Raw genomic sequence first — 27,428 nt, 5'->3', positions numbered from 1 at the left:
GAATAAATAAATCTGAAAAGTTGTTCCATTTTGAATTTAGAATGAGCATCCTGACCCAAAATCTATGGGTGATGACCCCTTTCATTTGGTAGTGACAGACGGGTCGTGTCCATTTTTTTAAAGAGATGTTGGTTTGGGCAAGTCCGTTTGCTAACTGCGGTTAATTGGACCGAGGCCATTCAGGTTGGTTGAGTGCATTTGAGGGGTGTTGGACGAGTTAATTTGATTCAAGGGGTGCCAGGTAGGGCAAATCCATTTGATTCGAGGGGTGTCAGGTGGGACAAGTCTCTTTCATGAGAGGGGTGTCAGGTGGGACGATTCTATTTAAGTTAAGGGGTGCCAGGTGAGACGAGTCCATTTAACTTAAAGGGGTGTCAGGTGGGACGAGTCCATTTAACTTTAAGGGGTGTCAGGTAGGACGATTCTATTTAAGTTAAGGGGTGTCAGGTGAGACGAGTCCATTTAACTTAAAGGGGTGTTAGGTAGGACGAGTCCATTTAACTTCAAGGGGTGTCAGGTGGGACGAGTCCATTTAACTTCAAGGGGTGTCAGGTGGGACGAGTCCATTTAACTTCAAGGGGTGTCAGGTGGGACGAGTCCATTTAACTTTAACTGAACTCGGGATTTCAACAAATTAGTTTGGCACGTTCAAAAGCGAGAAACTGTCCACTTTGTGATCAAACAAAATCAGTAAAATTCGAGGGAAAATGATGCCAAGGAAGATGAAGGGTTCACACAGAAGACGATTTACGCCAGTTTGTTTTAAAGACTGTTCAAAACCATCATGAGAATATTTTGCAAATCAAATCTATTGCAAAGCCAAATTTGATAATCCTTACAAAGTAAAGTGGATTGTGAACAATTTATAGGTTGGCGGTTATCTTTTGAAAACATGCCTCCAGACGTTTTTGAAATTTGAAAATCTTGAATAGAATTTAGTATATAACGAGCCTAAACATTTACATAGTTTACAAGGGTCCATTACAATTTCAAAGTTGAAAATATTCAGGCACTGTAAAGATCATATTTACATCTCCGGTTTTGAAATTGCTTGGAGATTTTTATATAAACATAGGTTTCCCCATTTTATTTATTGTAATTGTTATCTAATATTACTACGCCACATTAAAATTACAAACCACAGAGAAAATAATTTATTCAGTTCATTCAGATGGTCAACGAGCGTGAGTAGGCGTCGGGTTCCCGAATACAACCAAAAGATCAAGTTTCTTGCAGGCGTATGATGTGCAATTTCTCGAAGAAGGCGGAATTTCTGAAACATAGAAACGTATAACGTTTAATAAGTTTGGTCTATTGTCTATGAATAGACATGCTCTTAAATATAACTGATGTATAATATATTACAAAAGAAAGGATGCCCTCAATTGAAATCACTTACATCTCTGTTGGCTTGCCAAAATTCAGTCTCAGCAAGCACCGTGCAAAAGCAATGGCTGGACTTACCTCATGTCAAATTATGATCTAAAATAAATAATATTAAATTGCAATGGTCGTTTAGTTAGTGCACTTACTATTGAAACTGATTATTCATAATATAATGGCTATGCATTATATGTTTGTCGGATAACAGCTCATTGCTAACCATTTTGATTTACTGTTTCATAGCAGAGCAATGACTGACCATACATGTATGAGGGGACCGAGGACTGACAATGATGCCATTCACAGTTCTTTTAGAATGAACAAATGAATATGTTTCACATAATTTGGACGCAAGTACGATCAAGTTAAGTTTTTTCAATATAAAATGTAATATTATGTGTAGATAGTGGTTAAATGTTTCAACAGTAAATGACACACTTGACACGGAAGAGAGGTTATGTTAAATATCTGTCCATCTTTTATTCCAAGCATTTTGTGTGTGTGTGTGTGTGCGCGCGGGAGTGGGTGCTTGCGAATTTGTATGTTTGTGTTGAGATACATGAAGCATACTTATCTTTGAGGAATTTATCGAAAAAGACTTGCCCTTCATGCCGAAGTTTCACCTGAAACAAGCAGAGAAACTTACTTCGGTTATAAACTTACGCTTTTACGCCTTTAAACGCCAATGGATCGGAAACACAACGATGTTATAACAATCAGTAGCCTATATGTAAACGTGGCTGCGTTCCTACTTATGAAATACATATGAAAACATTTTCACTTCGCATAAATGGTCTTTCAATTGTCTATCAATGTTGATACGGTTTCTTAAAACGTAATGAATAGCAAACATTCTGAGATTTTTCTCAAATGTCAGCTACAAGTACCGTTTTTCCTGTATCTTCCCAATCCGAAATTGTAACATTAACCGTAATTTTTCAGAACCAATATATTCTTTTAAGACCAACATAATAACAAACATAATGGAGCCAAGACACGTTTCTCAAACATTTGATGACGTTTTTTCTTCTTTAAATTGACTGAAACGAGCGCAAAATACACTGAATGTTTTCAATCTCAAACTGTAACACATAACAATTGAGCATAATGTTGCAGTGGCACGTGTCTGAAATAATTGCCGTACGTAGGCCCGGTTACCCTTTTCATTTTTCGTTCCTTCGGTAACTAATGACAGAAATTATTTGTATGAATAATGATACTTACAAGATATATTTTCCCCTACGCTTGATAAAAGCTGGACCAAGATATGGTTCATTCTACGCCTGATGAAAGCCACCCATATTCTTGCGTCTTCTCTTCACGGTCCCCAACTGTCAAGTGACTATTCTGGAAGACAGCTCAAACTGGGAAGGTCCACTCATTGTTATGTAAATATCAACAGGTACTGCTCATTACAGGTGAGAAGTTTTGGCCTTATGCTATACTCAAGACAAAGGCAAACGTATCTGATCTGACAGATTGTTTGATAAAATTAATTTTTATTCTTTTTAACTACAGTACCACATTTATTGTATACAACCATTGTGAAACTACTGAATATTACAATATATTAATAAATGCGCCACGATCTAACCTATACTTTACGTTGCACCAAGTTCTACAGCCGTGGGTTTAGGTAAACATTCCAGTGCACTGTCTATCATCACAATGAAACCAATATCGAATATCTGAATCAGAAATTGAAACTGTCACAAGGAAACTAATACGATGGTTTGTTTGATTGTTTTTAAATTTCATATGCATGGTTTTGTTATAGTTTCTAATAAACCTAATTCTAGGAAACGGTATTAATGTCAAATAAACAAAATATGGCCAAGTTATTCACTTGTCATTATTACCATTATTATTATTATTATTATTATTATTATTATTATTATTATTATACTGATCATTTTCTGTCAGTCAAACCAAAAATTGGCTGACGTAATTTATTTCCAGTTAATATCTTCTTAGTTCTAAAATGCAATGGATTGACTTCACCTGAGGCCTACGATTGCGCTAGATCACCTGTCGCAATGATAGATTCGAACATAACAGGCAAACAACTCGCTCATATCGTTTAATTTCTTTCAATAAATATTCAAATGCGAAACTCATTTTGGGACAAACGTTCAGTTTTGAATTCCTAGCGGATAGATATTCCTTTCAGCCACATTTTTATTATATCAGTCTGTCTTCTTCTCGTTATTTTTCATTATTTTGCCCGGGGCGTGAAACCGTACATTTCCTCTTAAAACTACACAGATAGCGTCGATTAACAAGACGGTCTCCGCCCTTTTACCACCGAAGCGCGCAAATTAACGACCAAAATACACACCTGTTTCCGATTTTTAATATTGAAAGCTGAAACTTATCCTTTCTACTATTTTCAACTTCAATCGACAGATTAGATATAAATCGAATTAAAAACCATGCGTTTTCACTAAAGTGCATCTGATTTTTATTTGTATTCAGTCAACCTCTTGAAGTGGGTTGTATTGGCGTTATAGGCCGACTAATGGGTTCGTTTTCATCGCCAGCAACCTGTCTTGTTTACTGGATTTGTGTCTGTATCTGTTTGAGAAAAAAGACCGAGAATATTTCAACAGGGTACTGTCAAATTGTGCAGTAGCATTGATGTTTTTGGTGTATAATTTACTATTGTTAAAGGTTCAAATTTATTAAATAACTCCTGTAAATGAATGGGTAGAATAATAATCATGCACACAGATTCAAAATTTCAAATCAAGTTCTTCTTTCGTTAAAACTGTCGTTAATAGTTAAGCCTTATTTAATTTGTAATTAACTGAATAATGCATCTTGTACCTTGTATCTGTGTATTGGCAGTACCCTGTTTTTTAAATCTTTTTCTTTCAAGATCTTGTCTCTCAACAGTATTGATATAAACAGACACAAAAAGAAACGTCGATTGGCGTCCTGATAGATAGAACTGTTCATTCGTTGATATTTTTCAATCGGTTTTATGTTTAATAAATATATTTAACATCACAGAAAATGCGACTTGGATTTTACCATGGGTCCACGCCTTGGACCTGTCTTTTTGATAGATAAATATACAGATGTCATTTTAAAACACACATCGTGTTTTTTCACTTCTGTTCTGTCTTCAAAACGTTAAAATGGAAAAAAGAAATCACGTTTAAGTGTAACACCCGTAAAAGCAAAACACTGCAGATCTTGTTCATAGAGTTGTAATTTATTCAACAATACATTTTAATAGACGTTAATATATTATATATAAATGTCATAGTCAAAAACATTTACACATTTGTGCTTAATTATAACGAGACCCCATTTCACGATATGCAGTTAAAAAGGAAAACTAAAGGACCCATGGATGTGGACAAACAACCTACAAGAACTTGAGGTAAAATGAATCAGCTATGGAAAATTGGGATATTTGTGCATCTTCACCTTCATCTATCTTATAACCAAATTCTGTGACTGAATGGCAACTAGGGGCGTATAGCAAACATACATTTATTTTGCACCATGGACTTTGATATAATGCGTAATGCACACTACCTTTCAAACAGAAAATGACATGCAGGCGAGAGACTACAAAATTACAAAAATATATTCATCAAATAAAATATCATTAATTGTTTGTTGATGTACAGTTCATCACGCTAAATGTTATATTATACAGAAATCATTTCACTCATATACGTAAGTTCACGTTTATATCATTGTCTTCAATATACATTTATTTGCATTGATGCTATGTCTACGCACCCAATTCAACATCTATAAATATGACATATATAAATAGCGCATATAAATACGATAATTTTTTAGTGGATTACTCTTTTGATTTTTTCATAACCAAACCCATTGGTAGTCGTAATGAGGTAGGTCAAATTAGCATCAACATACATCGGGGAAAAAGTTAAAAAAATAAACTGTCGTATTGACAAGAACCAGAGAGTTAATAATTTCTTGACCAACTTTGTATGAAACATTCATCGATTCATTGCTTTGGTCTAATTTTTCGATGCAGATTCGTTTCTGTTCAGTTAATTTGAATAAATATAACTAGCAGTGTCAGTCACAAAGAGTCCTTTGGCGCAAACCACTTGGTGACAATTTAACAACTTTTTTTTCTGTTAAATATTTGCAAATGAAAATGGAAATAATTTATCTGTTAGATTTCAACATTAATTCAAAGGTCATGCTTTTTTACGTTGTAATCCACTAAGCTTTTCCCTGTCAGCTAAAGCAGGGAAAGATTAATACTGACCAGGATAACGTTTCCACTTTTTAAGTTATCCCAAAAAGCAGGAGCCAAACGTCGTCATCTATATAGGCATACGAATACATCCACACGTATAATTAAATCTTTGGCATATAATTCTACAATAAATAAATATACAAAAAAAAAAAAAAAAAAGATTAATGAATCAGAAAGTATCACAATCCATAAGTTGTGTACGTTTTTGATTTTAACAACCATTTTCTTGCACCTGATAATGAATAAATGCATGCAGTCAAGAAAAACAGTAACATATGTCCAATACTGCTTTGAATAATTCCCCCCTCCCCCATAAAATTCATGGTCTGTTGTGACGGAACAGACCACTTCATCCAGATTTTCACCTTATTTGTGCACGTGAACACAGCATGGCAAATTCTTGTTCTTGATCCTCTCTCTTTCTTAACAATCGCCTCTCTCTAATGAGCAGATTGTTAAATTTGTTTGTTTGTTTTGTCTATTTCGGACGGTCCTTTAATTTGCATTATGCTCTGCCACTAAACCCTTTGGTGTAAGTTAGAAATTGAACTGTTAAGAGCTCCGCCTTAAGACTCTCTCGTAGTTTCTCTCCCATAAATTCAGTCTGTTGCGGGGATCCTTCTCCGCCTCTCCATCGAAAGCACAATGTGTTCCAGCGGTACTATGGCGCCCCCTTCTCTTAGAGTCAATTTCTCGGGTGTGTTCACACTCTTATTGATTGTGTACTTCTGTAGCATTCTGACTAGCGTAATTTTCATTTCCATCAAAGCAAATCGCATGCCCACACAGTTTCGGGGTCCAGCCCCAAACGGTATCCATGCTAAAGGGTGACGGTTGACTTTGTTTTCAAGGCTAAATCTGCAACGAAAAAAATACAAGAATTTGAAATGACTGCGAACATGTGTGGATTATTTCACGGCACGTAAAATATCTCACACAAGTGTTCGTTTCCACAGCAAAGTCCCAAATATCTAGGTGTCTTCTACACAATTTTTTTCTTCGTACCCAAAAAATTGCAACTTGTACAATAAATGAACTTAGAAAGGGCAATGAACTTCTAAGGACAGCTATAAACACACCAATCAATATGTACATCGTTACTTGGCAAGAAACGGATCAGTGGGCAAGAAAAATGTTGTAATTTAGTTGAAGTGTGAATTGGGTGTGAAACTAGTATTAGCACCGTCAGTCCCGCCACTATAGACAGTTTCTTTCTCATATCACGATTTTCCTAAGCCATGGAGCTTATTAAGTATAACAGTAAAAATAAAAAACGTTCGACAGATCGTTTAAAATCCATTAGATCACAAAGAACTAATGTCGATCAATATCGTTGCTGAGAAGAAACGCCCACACGTAAACATGCTACATAGCATACAAGACCCAGGACTGTCCCTCAACATGGAAAAAATAATATACATAAATACAAGTATGCCACATTGGTAAACAAAATACTCACCTTTCTGGGTCAAATGTATCTGGGTTATCTCCCCATACGTCTGGGTCTCTATGAATTGACCAAACGTCTGCTTGGACGGTGACCCCCTCGGGTATACTGATTCCGCTGACCACACACGATTCCATACACCTTCGGCTAATGAATCTTAAGATATAGAAAAAAAAAAAACCATTAGTATGTACTTATTTCATGTTAAGTGTGATTTCGATAGCCATTTTAAATGGCATGCCCGTTAAATTGTATTCAGGTTTTGTGATATTCTTGACAAATATGACTTTAATTTCAGCTAGAAACTTAACTTTAATTTTTTTAAATTTTATGAAATATAAATCAGCTTTTATAATATGTCCATGAAATCAGGTGATCACCAGCATTTTCTACGCTTCATGCTGCACGTACCCTTATTCACTGGTATTTAATTTTTTTGTGACAAAAATCAATTTTTCACCAATATGCATTATTGACCTAAACACTTACAGTGCTGAGATGGGATATAACCTTGAAGTCTCAGAGATCACCATATCTAGGTAAATTAAACGAGTTACGGTCTCGTATGTTGGCACTTCCTGAAAAGAGAACAACAGATTATAAAAGATGTCTACTTGAGTACTGATTGTCCGGATTTTATTTTCACTCGTTATTCAAAGGCAATTTCATATCTGATGTGTTTTCGACATAAAGCAAGGGAAGAACGTTCAAACTCACTCGAGTTTATCTGAAACTGATAGATATAAAATGGCATGTTTTCATTTTCATTCTGGACCAAAAATGTATCCTTCCCTCAATAACCGATTTTCTGCTAAACAATTTAGACCCATTACTACTATGGGTATTGCTTGAAGCTGACAAAACTGTAACTGGACTACGAACACAACATAAGTGCACACGCTGAAGTTCACATTAATTTTTTTAGGAGAAAGGAAATAGTATGCGATTTAAGAGGAAAATAATTGCTTCAATGAAATATGTTAGGAAGAATTAACATTTCTCCTACATCCTGAAGGATGGGAAAGCATTTACATTATTTGTATACAACATTATAAATCAAATGGTGGTGATATATCCCAATACAACCTGTTAAACAAAGTTTAACTAATAAATAAAAATGTACTCACATTTTCTTCATACTGTTCGTCAATTTCTGCCAGCAATTTGTCTTGTATTGACGGGTTCATTGCTAGTTCGTACAGCAGAAACTGCATCAGGGTATTCGAAGTTTCATAACCAGCTAATAGGAATAGCACGCTTTGGTTCTTTATTTCCTGCAAAATTAAAAGAAACAGTCATTTTTGGATGACAGCTTTTTCCTTTCTTAAAGTAAGGTGGCTTCATAAATTGAATTGTGCACATGCGCATCGCAAAGAGGACAACAAACAGAAGAACTAGATTTACCTCTTTTGTGAGTCCTGATTTCGTTGGCTTTTTTTCGTCAAAAACTTCATCACTCAAATCAAAATTTACGTTGCTATGGGGACCCGTCGTGACGCCATTTTTAGGATGGCCCCTTTCTTCGTTGATTCCATTTGTGGATGCGTTCAAACTAGTAGTAGTGCCGTTCACGTGACCATTACTGACGCCACTCACGTGACCATTGGTGATACCATTCACGTGACCATTGCTGGCACCATTTTTATAGCCATTAAGACCATTTTTATGTCCATTTGAGGCCCCGTTCAGATGCCCATTAAGATGTCCATTCGTATGGCCATTGGCTAGGGTCTGATGTTCACTGACGTAGCCATTGACGTGTCCATTTGTGTAGCCGTTGGGAGTGCTGTAACGGTTACAATTGAAGTCTGAAGAGCTACTTCTGCTGCGCTTATCTTCAGTGGAAGAACTCTGGTCTGACGTCATGGTGAGTTGAGATGTGCGCAGTTCGTGAATTGGATACTTCTCTGCATCGATCATTAGTTGCAGGAGATCGACGCGACGATGCTGTTTTGTGTAAAAGAAAACATAATTCAAGTATATAAAAGATAACGATCGGCTTACGTTTTACGTGTCAGCATTACGTAAGTTTATATCATTTACAGCAATATTTGAAACACGATCTAGAAAATCGGTGCCAGCACATGTACTTACATTTTGATCTTTTCGCCTGAGATTAATGACTTCTTCTAGTTGCTGAGCGAGCCATTTAAAGGCATCCTCTCGGAACATGCCCATAAGTTGGTGCATCCCCCACCAAAACCGGGATAATTCTGGGAACAAAACTAAAAAGCAAACAAACATAATTATTAACAAACAGCTTACTGTATACCTGTCTCTACGTTGCTTACTTTGTTAAAGGAAAAAAATTAAAAGGCCTGCTGACTCTCTCGGCAGTTATGGCTTCATATCGTGTTGAGTATTAGCAATTGTAACTTTTATATAGTCAGATAATCTCATTTTATGGGCGCATATGGTATGTTGAATGTCAAGTTCAGTTTATAATGATCAAAATAACTCACTGGCAGTAAACAAAAGGAAAGGTCTTTCTGTTGCAATTTCAAACAATTTAGCTGATCTTTGTAAAAATGGATGGTTTGGTTGCTGCTGGCATTGTATTTCCACACCAAACGCGCACTCGCTTATCACATCCATTGTCAAACGCTTTGTTAACCTGGAAATAAGTGCAAAAAAACGTATAAAATCATTTTGATTATTTTTTGCTTTTAACAACACTAAGGAATGAAAAACGGGCACAACCTTAGACTAAAATTGTGATACTAAAGGTAATTCATAAAGTGTGAGGCATTTTCTTACTTTGTCAAATCAACATCTGTCGTATTTGTTCGTTCTTCTTCAATCTTTTCCATAAATACGTCAACACATTTATTGACCAAAGGACACATCTGAAAATCAAATTAAACAATTACTCAACATATTCAGAGAGCAGTTGTTGTCTAGCCAGTCTTTCAATTTGGAAAACAGATAAAGCAGCCCTAGGTGTCAAATTATATTTTTAGGAAGGATTTCTATTTCGCAAAGCGTCATCAAATTTTTCGTTAGAGATATTTGATACAGAAGGGGAAACAGAAATCTCTTTGAAGAATTACAGTGTCTCCCCTCTTCTCTAGTTACTTGGGTTGTCTGACAGGACAATCAGAATTGATTTTTCAATACACGCTGGGAGGTCATGTCGCTTAGTACCAGCATGAATTATATGAACGTGTCACCAAAAACACACAACCAAAAAAAAAATCATAAAAAGACTAAAAGGCTAAACTTTCTATATAAACTTAGATACCCCTGATAAGGATACATTTCTCAAGCGTCTTAACAACTCGCACTCCCATGGACTTGCATTCTTAACTCATAGATGGTTTGTGAAATTCTAATGCAGCGACAAAGTGATATTTATGTAAGGTATATTTTATGGGTATAAAAGAGTTAAAGAAATCTTGACTTTTAATTAATGCATAAGTCAGTCGAGTATGATGGAAATGCCTAAGATAAAAGAAAACAAAATGTTGTAACTTGTAATCCCGACAATTTTTCTGCCCAACAGACTTGTGTCAAATTCGTACCTTAATTTATTCACCACTGTCAAACTTTCAGTCAATATGTCATTTTCATAATATAACTGGCGTCACATTAACTTTTAACACGATTTAAGTTCAAGTTTCGGGTATCAAAGAATATTATATCGAGCTCCCTTTAAAATTTCTGGCGTCTTTTTAACTTTTAACTCTTTTTACCTCAAGTTTCGGATGTCATTGAAGCCATTACAGATATCATTTCTACAGTATAACTGGCGACCGTCTAGCGTTTAAGCCCCATAAACGGTAGGTTTCAGTTAACAACAAATACCTATCCTTTCAACACTTCAATGTTACACCTGGTGTTTCATGTGTCATTGAAAAATTTGATGAATAACCATCATTATTCAAAGAGTATACATGTTTCTTTATTGAATAAGTTCGTCGATTTGCTAAGTTGAGATTGCATTCCACGTTCATTTTCTGCATCCAGAATTTTTGAGAGTAAAATGATAGGCCCTAATGTCGTTATTCGGACAGTGACTGGCCAATGACATCATGGCCAGTGAGATGTTCTACAAATACAACACGATTCAAGAACGTAATGAAAAAAGTAGGGATGGGGAGTTTACACGTACATAAGCGACGGCAGGTTGCAGTCCTTGTCTGAATGGAATCATTCCACTATTACTGGCCTTGTTGCAAGTAACGACTATATTATAATGTATATTGGGTGAGAACAAGAAAACTGGATTATAAAAGTGGCAATAATGCATACAGAATATGGTAGTCTTTCAGCAAAAAGGAAAAAAGAGGACACCTAGGAACTTGATGGGGATCGGGGGTTGAGCTCAGTGTGTCAAGAAGTTTCACACAACTGAATAAGTTGCAGCAATTGTACATAGTCGAAGAAAAGTCATTTCAGACTTAAATATTTACCTGTTTCATTTTTGATGCACTAAAAGTTGGGTTTATTATCGTTCTCAGTCTCTTCCAGCGGTCTCCGCGTGTAAGCAGCATATGGCACTCTCTCCCGGTGTCAGGATGCGGTTGCAGGGGAAACAACTGGAATTATTGATATTTCGTTAAATATGCTGAGATCTGGTGATCATGCTGACCGCAAATATCTGACGCGGATATAACACATGTAAAACATGAAACATTATGCAGTCTACACTGACAATGGTAATCTAAATGATTACTGAGAATCGACCTTTTTTGCATTTACGTATTGTAAACCGATAAAGCATCAGTACGCGAATATTCTTCCTTGTTTGGTTCTTAGAATATTCAATAACTGTTCGAAAAAAGTTACCATGTTGCAACTCGCATAAAGGTTAAATTTCAAAAGGAAAAAAGCATCTTCCTGGTTTGGTTTGACGAATATCCAATAACTGTTCGAAAAAAACAATCAAGTTAACATTACGTCAAATCGGTGAATCTCAGTAAATAAAAACACTTCTTTCCTGCTTGGTTCATGAAGAATTCACAAAATGTTGAAAAAAAAACATCACCAACGTTGAAGGTACGTCTTACCTTTCTGCCATGAAAATTGCTGAACTGCTTTATAAAAACTTGCTTTAGTATTTCCAGATCGGACGTTACTAAGACTGGGGTGGAGCCTTCGTAATACCTAAAACCGATTCGTGGAAATGTTTGTTAATATCGATGAAACAAGGCAGAAGATTGTGCATAGAATGAAATTTATAGATTACCACTATTGCATTAAAACTTTCATCCCATAAGTCTTCGCTGGGATGATTTTTTTAAAATAATGAGAGAGGGAGAGAATCTAGACCTACCCATACACCTTCCCGTATTGTTTCGTCCATTCTCGATATCTTTGGTACAATAACTGCAACAAGTAAGAGCAGGTTTGATGGCAGATGATCTCTATTATCTATACTGTGTTCAATAATATCGACACGAATAGAACATAATTTACAACAAAAGGCAGGATTTAATACAATGCAGAGTAAGAATAACAATGAAAAGACTGAATGAAATACAAATGGCAAACCACTTTTTTTCCCTCAGCACGACTGATGTAATGTCGGTACTTTAACAAAACTGGTTACTGGGAATGTTTTTTTCATTGTTTATTTTTTTCAACAATTTCATAACTCAATACCTTTTCTTCTCCTAACTGATGTAGATTGCCGAACAGAAAATTAGGTTCGGGTCCTTTAATTCCCATCTGTTTGAAGATGTTCTGTTTACGTTTTCTCTTGTACCTAAAAGGATAAAAATACCCACATGCTGATAAACGTCATCACTAAATCATCCAATCAAATTCATGCTGCAAATGGCAAAAAAACTTTCAGACCAATCAAAACGGTGTAAGTAAATGACGTCATGAAGATATCACCTTTTTCTTATTTGGGCCGTGAGTGGAATGGGTCATCAGGAGACTGTTATTGCCCCAGTGCATATCGATTAAGTGCGTGGATTAATGCAGTATTGTTTTTCTGTCAGTACGCCTACATACACATCTGCATTCCAGAGCAATCGACCAAGTGCATCCCTATCTATACACACAAAAGGTTGTGCGTACCGTACACAACCGTATTTAACGAGACAATAATTCAGAATTCCGCTACTATTTCTCCCCTTGGTTAAACGCGAAAAGGGGTTATTGTAAATAGGAAGGAAGTGTCGGCGTGTTACAAGGGGCAGATAGCTCTCGTGAGGGAAATGGGTTAGGATGGGCTTTTATTTCCAAACGCAATGCATCAAGGTGTACATTGTGCGCGCCAGGTGTTTCAAAATTCTAAATCAATCGGTTCCTTTAAGTATCAACATTAACACTAATCGCTTTGCACTGCCAATATATCTCCACTTCGTATTCATACGACTGTGCGTTTACGTTCCTCAATGCACAAGGTCTTCACCTCTTAACTTACTCCATGTGACATAAACTTGAGCTCCAGCTATGGGCATTTACCGACGATTAACGGACAAAAAGCTGCCGCATCACTTTGAACTCTACTGCTCTTTGGAGTTACACCTTTTTCGTGTAATGTGTCATACATGATGAATGAATACCTTGAAATGAGATCACCGACGATAAACCTGTCACCCGTGCGCCTTCAAATTATTATTTCTCAACCGATCACATTAGAGGGAAGTGACTCAAGTGTCAGACTTTTTCTTAAACCTCTCGACATCAAAGCCGTCTAGTGTCTCAGATTCATTCAAAGTAGGAAACGGAGTAAATAATCGTTTCCACATCCAGGAGTAAAGAAAGATAAGCGCCCGTATCGATGATTATGATAAGAAATGGAGAGGGTTGGAGAAACTAGGATAAGACGTGCTGCTGTGGTATTTCGCCTTACCTACAGCAGCAGGTGAGAACGCTCTCCTTATGCACTACATAGAAACCTGCCAACTCCGGGTGCATTTAGTTCAATAAGGACAACAGAATATATGATGCTACGGATAATTAAAGCACACACACACAATTAACCAGATCGCGCTGCAAAACTGCAATACCGCGTCTGTTATAAGACAGGGCCGTGGGTATCAGAATAAACAACCTAGCCGAGGTTTCATTCAGGTCTTGTTTACTACAAAATAAATGTGTGGGGTTACAAGTGAAATCATTTGTTAGGCTGCGTACAAGAGGCAGATTTCAAAGAGAAAAACAATCACATCTCCCCCTGTTGACCGCAGTACATATGGAAAGGTGCATTTGTAAGCCAGCAAGTGGCGGTAAATGCGTTTTCCAGATGGGCTATGGGGAACACCTGAACAGCGACACTACTTTTTGATATTAGTAGTACTAAGTGATAGATGTGGATAAGGATCAAGCCATCTGTTTGGTGGAAAATTTGGGGCACACGGGTGCGCGGTTCTGTTTTACGTATGAACCGGACGAAATGGTTCAGAAGTGTCAGAGGTTAAGATTCCATCGATTGGTTCACTTAACCTCTGACCACGAAAAATGCTTCAAAATTTAACAAGCAAAATGGCAAATCTGGCGTCCACATACTGGAACGCATGCGACCCAGGAAACAAGTGTTATAATCATCTAAATTTAGATTAGGTCAATTTCTGTAATACTTCCTTCTCATGTTCATTCAATTTCATTTGAACATTCCAAATTCCTTTAGTCACGTATCAAAACATGACAAAACGCTCACCGACGTCATGAAAAAAAATCACATTGGTATTGATATCTGCCTGGTATAAATTCTGATATTTTTTTTATTTTCGTTCACAGGAACACGTATCATGTGCGTTTGTGTATGTGTGTGTGTGGGGAGGGGGGTAAAAATCCGCGGTTTGCACTCGTTCCTGCTATGCATGATAACTTATTGCTGCTAAACTCATCAAAGCGAAATAAACAAATTTCCCTAATCGCTGTAACATGTGCTGAATATCGGCGTGAAAATGAGACCAAAAGAGACTTGCTAAAAAACAATGCGTGTCGATCGCTAGTTAGGCCTATTCCTCTAATCAAAGTAGATACCACAACGCATATTATCAATTACCCGGCGAAGATGGGAAAAGTTTAGAGTCAACCGGTGCAGTGTACCTTTGTTTATATGACCTTGTAATAAACTTTACTGTGACCATAACTGGACAAGAGAGGGTAGGAAACCTTCAGTCAAACGATGACCAGTTGATGGACGTTTGAATCAATCCTCGAATGACAAAAATAAAAACTTTCTGATGACAAACTGAAATAAATTAAAAAGGGCAAAAACTGGTATCATCAAACGCTTGGTTTTCTGTGCTTCTCTCAAATTTGGGGCATTACGTCGGTAACAAGGTCGGCTATCAATCTGAGTGCAACGTTTCGTGCCGGCGCGCATACTACTATGTATCTCACATGCCTTCTACAGTGTCACTCGGTGCATTCTTCAATGACCAAAGCAGTTAAGGCTTGCAGAGTGTTTTCAAAGCTAGTTGCAACGTAACAGGTCGCTATAGGTGTTGGGGGGGACCCGGTTCGGGATGAGCAGCCATAGCAAGCGAGGTTCGCTTGGTGCAGGGTCTGAAATAGTTACCAGTTACCCCGTGTTGTCCCCTTGCGCCGTTTTCAGACCACGGCACGAAGGACAAGCACAGGGAACTAAATTTGGAGAGATCGGAACTTAGTACTTTCACGGTGATGCGTCAAAACACTGAATACACTGAATAAACACGAATGTTTGGAACCCTTTTCTTTGTTAATTGTTTAATTAGTGTTATCAAATAATTACACGCACTTAATTTGAATAAAGGAGTTAACCATGTTTACATAGCTGCACCCGTTTGCTAGGAAATATATTTGAAAATACTTTCTTTGCATCCAATGTTTACAAAGAGTTTTGGCGATCATCGCATACATTTGTTTATTTTCAAGCAGTGCAATTCGTTGGTCATTTCTTGAATAGGACTGGGTAGCTATAGGGGTATGGCCCTTGGCAAAGTAAAATACCTAAATATTGAAGTAAAAGTTTAATATTAACGGAACAAAAATAAGCAATAAATATATACATAAGCCAGGCAGCTTCACTTGCCAAGTGTATCGTTATGCAGATAAATCTGATATTTTGTTGGAGCTGGCTCTGATTTGTAAGTGAACTTTAAGTGAAGTATTAAGTAAACAGACATTTCGCTATGAACCTGGCTTAATACCGCAAAGATCTGATTAACAACACGTCAAACCTTTTTAAAAACGCTGAAAGCTTTTCGTGGTACACATTGTACCATCATTATTCAATAAAATTCCGATAATTTGTTATGGTTTTCTAGAAATATTTTCCTCCAGGCCTTTTAACACAAAGCCATTGTGTTGTTTATCGTGTGTTATACCGTTGTCCTAACCTTTCTGCTCTAAAATTCAGTTATCGTTGAAAATATACGCACAACTCGAAAGCAAGCAACGTATTCCGGTTAACAAAAGGAAGGCCTGATTTACGACACGTTTTGGTTCTTACTTAATAAAAAATTGGCTTGAAAAATTCGTTTCAAAAATCAAGAATAACATCGTGTTCCGGTACGGGAAGGAAACTATTAAAGGTCGTGAATTGCCGAAATTGTGTCCACCCTTGGAGGCGGGATGCATACGTGCAAGTGACCATACGAGATTAAAATGATATATCGTGTAAGTTTTCCCTTCACAGGAGGGAGGGTATGTCTAACCTGAACAAACAGTATCGAGTCTGTAATATGCCCCATAACACCCAAGTAATTATAAAAAACAGCGCACTTTTCACCCCAGCAGCTTTTTAAAGCTTTCACTGTTACATATTTCTTACATGAAGCTATTCTGGGCTACAAAACATGATTAGTACAAGTGTTAAGACGTCTGTGAAACGTTAGGCAACACAAGTTTCCATTACCAACAATGATAATTGAAAACATTTTAAGTTAATTAGCTTAGGCTTTTCTTTTTCAAATAGAATAAGAAACAGCATTCTGGCTTGTTAAAACTAATTTTCTGTTATTGGCTTACCACAAAAACAATATAAATTCCCTTTACACAAATCGCCACTTTCATCATCAGGGCACCTTCACCATCTTTCCGACGGCCGCGCAGCCATATGACTTGAAAAGAAATGTATTTTATTTTCGCGAAACTATTGTCCTTATATATATAAATATTCGTAAGTTAGCTGAAATCTGTAGTGAATTTCGCTTGATGCGGTGATACCCCTTCCTCAATAATCCATACAGTCAGCTGTGGCGCAGTGGACGTAGATATTTATTAAAGGTTTCAGGTGGTTTAGCTCTTAACGCTGCTCCGCAATTAATCATATCGCATCTCTTTTCGAAGATCCACGTTATAAATGCCAAAAGAAGTGATTATGTGAGAAAAACGAGTAGCTGAAATGCCTCCTGAGAATCTGCAAGGTCGAAAAGGGCAACTAAAATGTCGATTGTTCGCCGGGTACTTGGATCACCTGTTGCTTGTGTGTGCATTTCTCACCGTGGTAATTAGAGTCATCGATCAAGCTGTTCAGAATTTTGGCACTTTGTTTAATTAATGTTTTTTATCTGATACAGAATGAGTTTCCCAGAAGTGGTTAACGTATGAAATAAAGGCTGAAAACATTACATAACAGAACATTTTGAGCTGGTAGCAAAAAACAATAATATCGTATACGTATTCAAACGTTGTGTTATTTTTACCAAGAAATTGGAAGTGAGGATTGAAAGGGCTTAATTTGAAAGGGAAAATATACTAATGTGAAGTCAATTGTCTCTAAGACCTGCTGGGCATAAAAGTAGAAGTCAGAGTTTGAAATAGTTCTCATGTTAAGTCCAAAGTAGAAAACGAACACGGGAGATGATTTCGGCTCTAAGCAGGGGGCGGCGAGAGGTGAGCGGGTAAAAATTGAATGGGATGTTGCCAGCTGTCAAAGTCCCGCAGAGAACCATGGTCAAATCTCCCGGGACGCTGACAGATCCCGCCAGAGCGTCTCAGTCCGCTAGTCGTCTGCCTATTGTTTCTTCAAACATTGCGCAAGGGTTTAATGGTTTGTAGGAAGTTTGCAAAACTATGAAAAAAACTATTCATCTGTTGAAATGTAAGAACAAACGTGGTCACTTTGCGCGGCTTATTATTTTATTATTATTGTTCATCGTTATTATTATTTTTCTGGTCTTTTATCGTTACATTTTGTAATTCCATTCCCTGGTTGAAATTCAATGAGTTTATCTCTGACATTTGCCATTTCTCGTATCGCAGGGAGTAAAAATAAACCAAAAATACTATTTATAAAATTGTGGTATTGCTTTCTACTTTGGCACTTTCCTCAACTGCGGAATCTGAAATTTGCGTGATCCGCTACTCTCGGGGATACACGGCAATCAGTTTTACTTGAAAATAGTCATTTAGTATTCATTTCTTCCAATTTAAACCAGTTCTTTCCATAGGTTCAGCATCATCACGGTCTATTATGTGCCAGTGGATACAATGACTTCATGCTTCGTACCTCGTTTAGTTAGAGGCTTCGTCCTAATTTGATCAAGCCTATCGGAGCTGCCAGAAACGCAAATGTGCGTAAAAATGACGGCAATTCTGTTGACACTATCGGCATTTCTTCTCATAAATCTCATGTCACACACGAGTGCTGCCCTTGCATCAGCTGGTGCTGAATTCACTCAAAAAAGCCTGTTTACAATTATAATTTGTTACTTAACGACCTCTTGTTTTTACTTTATTTGCTTGGATCAGCGCACTGGTTTTGTGGGGAATTTAAGTAAATCGGGTCATGACGCTTTAAATGAAATTAAATGAAGTAGGAGTAAGGCGGAGCATGAAGGCGGAGAAAAATCTATATTTTTACACTAAAAAAGGAAGCCAGGCTCACTAAATCTAAGCTATTTCTCTCAATTTCCTCCCAAATGGCAGTGTTTATTTCTGACGAAAATAATCATTTGCCAATAGATTAAATGGAGAATAGACCTAAATGTCAGTATCTATGCTGGGCGCTCTGGGCCATTTCATCGTCCCTGGTTAGTACTTAAGAGTGTGTTGGCGGGTATTCTCATCCCGTAAATGTTAATGGAATGACTGTGGATGTTTTGGAAGTTTAATGGGTGATTTACTGATTGTGTGTAACCACATTTATTGTGGCGAGAAACTTAGGGCCATTTTACATAACACCAAACTCGGTAGAAGCGCTGTGAGTAAATTGGTCCTTAATTTCTGATCTCAAAAGGAAGGGGGATGGCAGTGCCCGCTCCCTTGCCATATATCAGGGACATGGAGTCATTGTTGTTTATTTCTCGGCCTTTAATAAAGGCAATAAACTTTCTTCTGGCGTCTAAAGGGGAAGGTTCAGTGGTCATCAAGGTCTGTCAATTGTCTTTACATGGCTCCACGAGACCACTTAGAAACAATGGGAAAACTGCCTTAAGTATCTCGCGCGGTGGTGACCAACGGTTTAATGCTCCTATTAGAGCTAATAAGAGCGATCAAAGCAATCCACAGTGCATATTGACTGCCCTAAGTCCTAAAAGATTACGACAAGTGAATTATAAACATTTATGTTTCACATTACTCTTAGAAATCTCCATGGTTTGTTTTCGTGTCTTGTGGTGAAGTGGAGCGCTATTTAGGGCGCGTGAAATGCACTCGGCGAATGCCAAGTGCATCCTACCCCGCACCGCTGACACGTGGGGACCGTACCGAGGTACGAGAGAATTCCGATTTCAGCAGGTTATTTACCTAGACCGTGAGTGCAAGTGATCCCGCGTGCGAACTGCCTTAGAGGTCATCGAAAAAAGTGTTGTCTTAATGATGAATCGATACTGAAAATGTGGGGTTGAAAACCAAATCTCCAAATCCATCCGTGAAGCTCCTGCCAATTAGTTGGTAATACACCAAGGGGGAGTTATAAGCAGTTTATTTGTGTAACAAGGTTTTTGTGCATTAGCGTGCATTAGTTACAAGGATCCATGCAAAATCCAATTAAAGGCGCATCCCTTTGGTGAGCTAATAAATGTAACTGATCGGAAAAACCCCGGCTGATAAGCCAGATGACCAACGGTCACTTCCCTATTAATTCCTCGGACGTAGGAGAGGGATAATCGATTCCCTGTTGGTTTCTATGTATATTCACGCGTGTCTTAAAAAGTCGTTTAAACCCGCTAATGCTATCATTCTGTTAAGTAAAAGAAATAATATAACTAACATGTACGTGTTATAGCATATAATACTCTGAATCACTAGTGATAAAAGTTTGCACCGTGGAGCATAGAATGAGAAACCGAAATCTCGGACACGAGCGATGCACAGACAAGTGGCAAAATATTGTGTAACCGACACCACCCTAATGAACGGTTTAAGAACCGAAGGGCAAAATCATCACACCTAGATGACATGGCTCTGCTCTGTCGACTGTCACTTCAGAGGCCTATATTGTGTTTAAAGGTGTCTCGTCAAGAAAGTAAAGCATCGAGAGGATCAAAAAGTCCTGTAATTAATTCTCACCCTCAACAAAAAGATCCATTCATATATATGCATTATTACACATAATACGACTGCTTGGCAAAAAGGAGATAAATCTAAGTTTTACTTACCAATAAAGGCAGCTTAAGCCTATAGCTCCTACCACCAAAACGACCGTGATGACCCCCATTTCTTCTCAGTTCGCAGACCTAAAACAATTAGAGAGAAAAGTGTTATCGCGTTTTAAGTCTAAGATGAGATGGTATGTCCGCATATAATCCGCTATCTCCACCACCCGACTGAGCGTTCACTTCGGGTGCGATGCTTTTAAGTACGGTGACACACCTGACATGGATTACCGTTTTAAAAAATAAAGATACCCACATCACTATAAATAGCCAAATTGACAATTAAGTAAACCTGGGAATCCTTTCCCAATTTCAATCTAGAAATAACGGAGAAACGCACACAAGTACCACTTACCAAAATGTGCAATTGTAGCGGAGACTTCGATAAGACAATGCCTAACTATTACTTGCGCAGGAAAAAAAATATATCACAGCAAAAAAATCTTAGCAGCAATAAGTTAACCGAGGGTCGACGTTTTATCTCTACATATGTGGTATACTACTGTAGACGACTATCTATGACGGTCCGTCCTTTCTGTGCACCGTGGATGCACAATCTGATCCCTCCACTAAGAGCCCCGGCTTATAAGGCCCGCTGGTTTGACAGTGCTAGGGGTGCAGGATGGAACCAATGGTCTGAAAGCTTCCTTGTGGTATGTTAATTGATCAATTTGGCACAGGTTGACAAGCGCTCCGCCTCGCTGGGGACTCCGAAATGATGAGAACCACTTACTGCATGCGCACGCACTTCCCCGTGCCCTACACACACTTTAAGGACAAAGTGAACTCGTCCAAAAGGTGGTGGGGTTAAGTACAGCCCCACGGCCATGCATCATTGAACAGAGAACAAATATTGCTATGCACAGTGTGTTAAAGATTTAAGTAGGCACGTGCACGAAGAATTATACGCTACTCACATTTACACGAAAAAAATATATGGAAATAAATCGAGTGAATGGCCCCCGGAGTGGGTTTTGTTAGTGTTATCGCTGTTGTCTGTTTCGCACTCATGACGCTGATGATGTCCTTAAACTGCATTACCAAAAATTGGCTTGTTATCATCTAAAGATCAATTTTAGCATAATATCCTTCGAGATTTGCCTTGCTCACTGCCAAAACAGTAGAGGTCGATAGCACTTAACTTTTCTCCGGAATGTCTTAACAGACACCTGCCTGCTCATCTAGTGATTTGCTCTTGGAGGCCTTTGGCACATCGAAAGTGCACGCGCATTTTTGCGGAGTCCTGCAACTTGCCAGATAGGATGTTCAAAATGCAACAGAATCCTTAGTTAAACGCGCGCTGATTTTTGGACAATCTACCAGTCGATTGATTGGCATTTCTACAAGCTAAGTTAAGATTCCCTCACGTCTATCAAAAAAGTCACTGCCAGATCCTAGTGCGTTTTCTATACGGGATAATACGCTCTCAGCACCCGAGCCCACCCCCTGTGGGAACCCTAGTTTAGGATGGGACGCCAGGGCATTGAGCGTGCCACCAGCCGTTGCCCATCACCTCGGACACCATCTCTGGGGCTCGGACCCCCGGGGCGCGTACCTCGTGCGTCTCTTTTAAGAGTATTAGCGTACCTGTCTTAGTGCACGATGGGGCAGTTTGCTGAGAAAACGCATTTCCGTGTTCTAACGTACGGCCGGTCAATATACAAGCTTTAGTGAAAGCGTGTACACATGCTTTGTTTGTTCGGATTGTAAACTGAAACCGAAGAGAAACTTGTCGCGTACAATTACACCTTTGTTTTCCCAGCGACCGTCACAAGATGATTGACATACACCTTCTAGTCTGTTCCTCTTGCAAGCTAGAGCTCGCCGCACTTCAAGTGTTCGTTTTCTCCATTGATGGCCAGGTGCATTATTCATTTGCTAAAAAAGCTTTATTTTAAAGAGGTGTGTTAAAGGAAAATACGACGCAACAGTACTGCCGTCATGAGAGCTCTTGAGCTGTATGAAGCGATAGCAGCAAGCAAACGCAGACCTTGTATCTGAATCCTTTTAAGCACTTAGGCTCATAAAGAGAATAATGTCCCAATTTATGGAGAATTGCTTGTATTTGAAAACACTCCTCGGCCCGTTTAAAAACCCCTGGGTAACTTTAAGCGGATTACATGATTTCGATCGCTCACGGGTCTTTACGAACGATTTGTAATGCAAATTTCTCTACACTAAGTAACCCTCTTCTGTAGAGGCACACTAAAAGAACATTATTTGAGTTCGTTTTTCTTCATCAGTGATTCTTCACCATTTCTCCTATTAGTTAGTAATTTTTCAGGGAGTCCGCCTGCTTACTAAAACTTGCCGATGGTCTCGGGGGCGGATAACACGATTTAGAAATGTAAGAGCCTGTCGCTTGCCATTTATCTCATTCTTTTTTGGGAGCCCTCCCCTTTCTCCCCTATTCTAACCTGATCTCAAATAAAACCATTCAAGATAAAATAACATGGCTAATCATTCCATGTTTAATTATCTAATCTCATTACGTGTGCGTGCTTGTCTGTGGCGGGCCCTGTTCTAGCAGGGCGCGTGTTAAATGGCAACTCTGGACGTCAATGATTTAGGGATGGTTTGCCTTGGTTAGTCGTCTGGAGCCCTAGTGGTGGTAATGTGGAGACCGTCACAGACCCTACCGTGTACGTGAGCAAATGACTGCGGTTTTCGTGGCCTCTGAGGTCAGAGGAGAGGGTTGTTTGCTTCCAAACTCATCTAGCCTTGTCGTATAATTCTGAATGGCGGTTAGCAAAACAATTTGATTTGTTGAGTACAATTATGTGGTAAATTAGCGGTGGATCAAATCCAAGATTTTTTTGACGAATTGAACTGTCGACGTTGTGATATGGTTGTCATTTGGCGCCCTCGTAGATCTTTTTGTGACAGAACGTGTTCAATAGGAACATCTGCGCGTGAGTGCGTGCAACTGGGTATCTATTTTTGTGACTTTCAGACATATCTGCATATATCTGTTACCAAGAAAAATCAGAATATTGCGTTTACATTTGCACCCGAACGATCACCCCCAAAGGCTTTTTTCTTTTTGTTTTTAGCAAAAATCTTCTTTGATGATTTCTAAGAATGAAGTGGTCAAGCCCAGATTTGGGTAGAATAATTTCACAAATCGTTCATTCCTGATAGCATTCGAATGACTATGTTTCTTCCCCCACGTAACGTCACAATACCATTACCAGCAATGATCAATGCTTCACAGTACTTTCTATGGTGCTTTCATGCGGAGTGGCAAACGCACTCAGTTGACCCGAGTTTAATCTTGATTTAATTTGCAGATGTTGCGTCATGTTGGCTTGGACGGGACATCGATACTTATCATTTGCATTCTTGTAATTATTATTACATCTGGTCATCAGGTCCACAACAGGCCATCCTTAAAACTGGCCCAAGTGCAACTACTTACTGTCCTAATCCCTAAGCTACAGAACGGCACGCATCACGCGGACCAAAAACGCAACGCACTCATCTTTCTAAATAAACATAATAAACATTTTCTACACTCGTCGTTTTAGGGAAATAACAACATGTGTTTATTAGTCAGTTTGAGAAATATTCCTTTGCTCTGCGTGGTCCGATCCACGTTCTAACACAAGGGCAAGAAATGTGACCTACGAAATAAATTGGATTTTTTTGTATTCTGCCACCTCTCTTATCTTTCTTCCCAGCCTTACCGATTAGCGAAAAGTCATTTGATCGTCGTCACTTATTGAAGAGAACATGCCTCGCACTTATTAAAAACAATTTGTGTCAATCAAAATTATCTAGATGGATTAAGCGGGTGGGTTTCGAATCCTGTGATTGACAGTCGGTAATTACGAAGCAGGCATTGGTAGCTAATACAAATCGGAGCCTTGCACTAGTATTTTGGCGAGCTGTCTATCACAAAACTCTTATCAGTGTCGATGTTTGTCAAACTAAGATGATATAAGTCACAGTACGTTCCTAACATCAGGTTTATTAAAATAAACTCTTACTCTAATTACAATAAACTCGTCACATTTAATGTTTCGCATTGATGTTAATTTGAACGGCCTCGTCCACCCTACGGCTCCCTGGCCCCACCCCCCATTCTCTAGAAGTGTGCATTATCTTTCTAAGCGTCAAGGACAAACTTAATATGATAACTAGGTGTCATAAAAAGTTCTTGCGTACTCCCCCTTTGTAATTATGCCACATCGGGCTGCTTTTATAGGCCCTGTCATTTATATTAATGCTCTTTCACGCGCCTGAGATATCCATCAACGTGTGATTATGAAACTCCCACCAAACCCAGGTCCCCACCGCCCAGACATGATATCCCTTTTACCTATGCCACCAAGCGAGATCAACAATACGAAATCTGTTAATGCCATTAGAGTTTTATAGAGTGATTTTGTCAACTGAATACAGTCCTTACATATCCTTAATACACTTAGCACATTGCGTTAAGCTTAAAGCAATTTTATGGTCTTTTCTTCCGCGGTTGTACAACCATTGCCATGTCCGAATAGTCAATATTGATATAAATTTGGTCAACTTCTAAATGAACCCCCGTGGCAACCTGTCAACCCCGCGTTGCATAATTTTCAAGACACCGCTAAAGAAATAAATGCCTTATCGCTCCCTCCTGCCTATTCATATTTATGGTTTATTGAGATATTCGATAGAAAGAGCAATTTGAAGCAAGGGCAAATAGTGGAGACATCTTTTGCGTAGTGCCTTAGGGCCAGCATCCATTTGATAACGTCAACTTTTTTTGGCAGTTGTATACATGACAACGTATAAGTATCGTATCTAAGGGTGGGGGCCAGGCAAAGCTTTCAGTTTCTGGCATTGTTATGTCGGCAACGTGCTCCGTTGGTATCTATCTCACGTCCTATCGGATGCGCTGCAATTGTCGGCCATAATTCAATCAAAACAAGATGTGAGCCACTGAATGACTTTGAGCCCAAACGTGGGGTAGGTGTAACACAACCTCGGCCTGCCAACATGTCAAGATAGCAGAAAGAACAGCCTATGCATGGCATGCACTATCCAAAAAGGTCTCAGCCTTGTAAACACTGGGGTAAATATCAGAAGTGAAAAGGTTAATGGAACGTTACATTTCTTCATCAGGCGCCGGTCACTTCAGCCAAAAACAAGTACATTTTTAATCCTTAATATCGGGTACTTACTTAACTAGATATTAGAGGGTATTTATCATTATTTTCTACCATGGCTTTTATGTCTCCCACGCCCCTCTTGGACAGCAGTAACTTTCCATTTGAGGTATAGACCCTGTATGGTTATTTAATGAAAATGAGCAGCAGAACAAACACCTTAATCCAACATCAATTTGATTAAACGCACTGAACTTTCCTAATCCCTGATAATTAACTTGCTGATGAAGCCTGCGTTACGCTGTGATTACACGTTTGCTCCCAAGACACAAGAAAAGGAGAACCGCGAGCCCCTCGAGGTGTAGAATGAGTGATGGGGTTAAAGACTTCAGAAGGCTTTCCTTCGTCAGTTTCCCGTCTTCTACTTTATGAGGACTAATAAGGAATTGCGCTGGATCTGAAAAGCGTGTTTCTTGCCAAATATCTGACTCAGACGTCAATGATTGACAACTGGAGTCAAACTCGTAACTTGAAATGAAACATGTCATAAAATGTTGGTAGTAAAAACATTTGCTTTTGGTAAAGAAAACAGAAATTTATATCACTCCAATAATAGGTATGGTTCTAAGATTTTACAACGGACGTAATTCAGCGTTGCAAAGGCATTTTCACATATAGTCGATATAATCAAGCAGCAAGAAAAGAGACTCAGGTTTCCCTTAAGGTCTCTTGCACCTTCCGCCCCGAGAGTAAAAGAGCTGTCATATCATTGTAAGGCAAATATCACCTCAGACCCTTAGATTATTACTTGCTGATAAAAATGGATTGTTATTTGAATGGGTTTTATAGTACTACGCAAAAAAAAAAAAAAAAAAAAAAAAAAAAATGAAGGCGGCGTGATAACGCGATTACGGGTCTTCGCATCAAACAAGACACTTGTTGATCTTTTTTTTAGAAAAAAAGTGTTCAGTTGCACTTACAACCATCGCACATTTTCTAAAAATCTTAATTAATTCAATCACTCCTTCAACAGTACCGTAGATGAGTATGGATCTTAAACCACACAAATATCTCGCCCCCTCCAATCTGGTTTAGATCTTCAAGTGCTGCACTTTGATAATATAGTTTACATGTACGCATGTTTTATCTGAGAGTTATTTGATTTAATTTGTTGTAAACAGAAATCTCAGGAGCGTACCTCGAAACCCCCTCAGTTATAATCATTACACGGTAAATAAATGTTTAAAAAGATAACTTACGTCGGCTGGAGTAAAATAAACAGTTGTGCTGATTCTTCAAGAGAAAATGCTGTCATGGACACGAATCTGCGGTGTCTTCTTTATATGATAGAATGCGACAAACGTAGTGCTACCCCTGTTTGTCTATCAAAGCTTAAATATACACCCCATCCGTAGAGGCTTGTGCATGCTGGGATACAAGGGTCATTCGGTGCACATTCATTAAGGTGCGATTTTAATAAGTCAGCCAACAGTATACAAAGCTTTCGCACACGGTGGTCGACACGCGACAGATTTCATGGAACGGGTAACGCTTGACACCTCTACATTTATTTTCCTTAGCGGGTGTGACGAACCCAAGGTTAAAAAGCACTTCATTGTTTCCAGTCACTTGCTTGACGGCTGGGCTTTTAACAGTCCGGCGATATTTGGACAGCTGGGGATGGACATAATACCCTCAACTGACTCTAACACCTTGTCGGGGTCGGTCATTTTAACGTAAAGCAAAGTTCATTCCATGACCAT

At 38.5% G+C, this 27,428-nt stretch overlaps 1 protein-coding gene and 1 long non-coding RNA gene across 6 annotated transcripts in view; both read right to left on the bottom strand.

The window, feature by feature from the left end:
- Positions 1-1,084: 1,084 nt before the first annotated feature.
- Positions 1,085-2,736, bottom strand: LOC147764063 (uncharacterized). Of its 2 annotated transcripts, none has more exons than XR_015334967.1 (4): positions 2,608-2,736; positions 1,954-2,006; positions 1,400-1,482; positions 1,085-1,273 (listed from the first exon to the last, which is right to left on the bottom strand). It is a non-coding gene; the product is annotated as an uncharacterized LOC147764063 (long non-coding RNA). The 2 variants fall into 2 exon arrangements; XR_015334968.1 differs by having other exon boundaries at positions 1,987-2,006.
- A 1,843-nt stretch (positions 2,737-4,579) lies between these two features.
- LOC106177469 (cytochrome P450 3A24) overlaps positions 4,580-27,428 on the bottom strand; it is a 42,141-nt gene continuing 19,292 nt past the window's right edge. For 2 of the 4 annotated variants that reach the window (XM_013560240.2, XM_013560242.3), the window contains exons 2-14: positions 20,576-20,653; positions 12,687-12,789; positions 12,358-12,410; positions 12,092-12,188; positions 11,495-11,620; positions 9,840-9,928; positions 9,545-9,696; positions 9,177-9,307; positions 8,487-9,029; positions 8,210-8,356; positions 7,572-7,660; positions 7,095-7,238; positions 4,580-6,493 (exon numbers count right to left, since the gene is read on the bottom strand). In XM_013560240.2, the coding sequence (XP_013415694.2) occupies positions 6,235-6,493; positions 7,095-7,238; positions 7,572-7,660; positions 8,210-8,356; positions 8,487-9,029; positions 9,177-9,307; positions 9,545-9,696; positions 9,840-9,928; positions 11,495-11,620; positions 12,092-12,188; positions 12,358-12,410; positions 12,687-12,789; positions 20,576-20,634 (1,992 nt within the window). In that variant the 5' untranslated portion in view covers positions 20,635-20,653 and the 3' untranslated portion in view covers positions 4,580-6,234. Of the gene's footprint in view, positions 6,494-7,094; positions 7,239-7,571; positions 7,661-8,209; positions 8,357-8,486; positions 9,030-9,176; positions 9,308-9,544; positions 9,697-9,839; positions 9,929-11,494; positions 11,621-12,091; positions 12,189-12,357; positions 12,411-12,686; positions 12,790-20,575; positions 20,654-20,927; positions 21,304-26,924; positions 27,087-27,428 lie in introns of those variants that run through there. The other 2 variants (XM_013560239.2, XM_013560238.2) reach the window with 2 other exon arrangements.

This window comes from Lingula anatina, chromosome 1 (assembly GCF_051362555.1).
Source record: "Lingula anatina isolate TDL-2025a chromosome 1, LinAna3.0, whole genome shotgun sequence".
Lineage (NCBI taxonomy): Eukaryota > Metazoa > Brachiopoda > Lingulata > Lingulida > Lingulidae > Lingula > Lingula anatina.
This window is presented reverse-complemented; position numbering and strand designations above follow the sequence as displayed.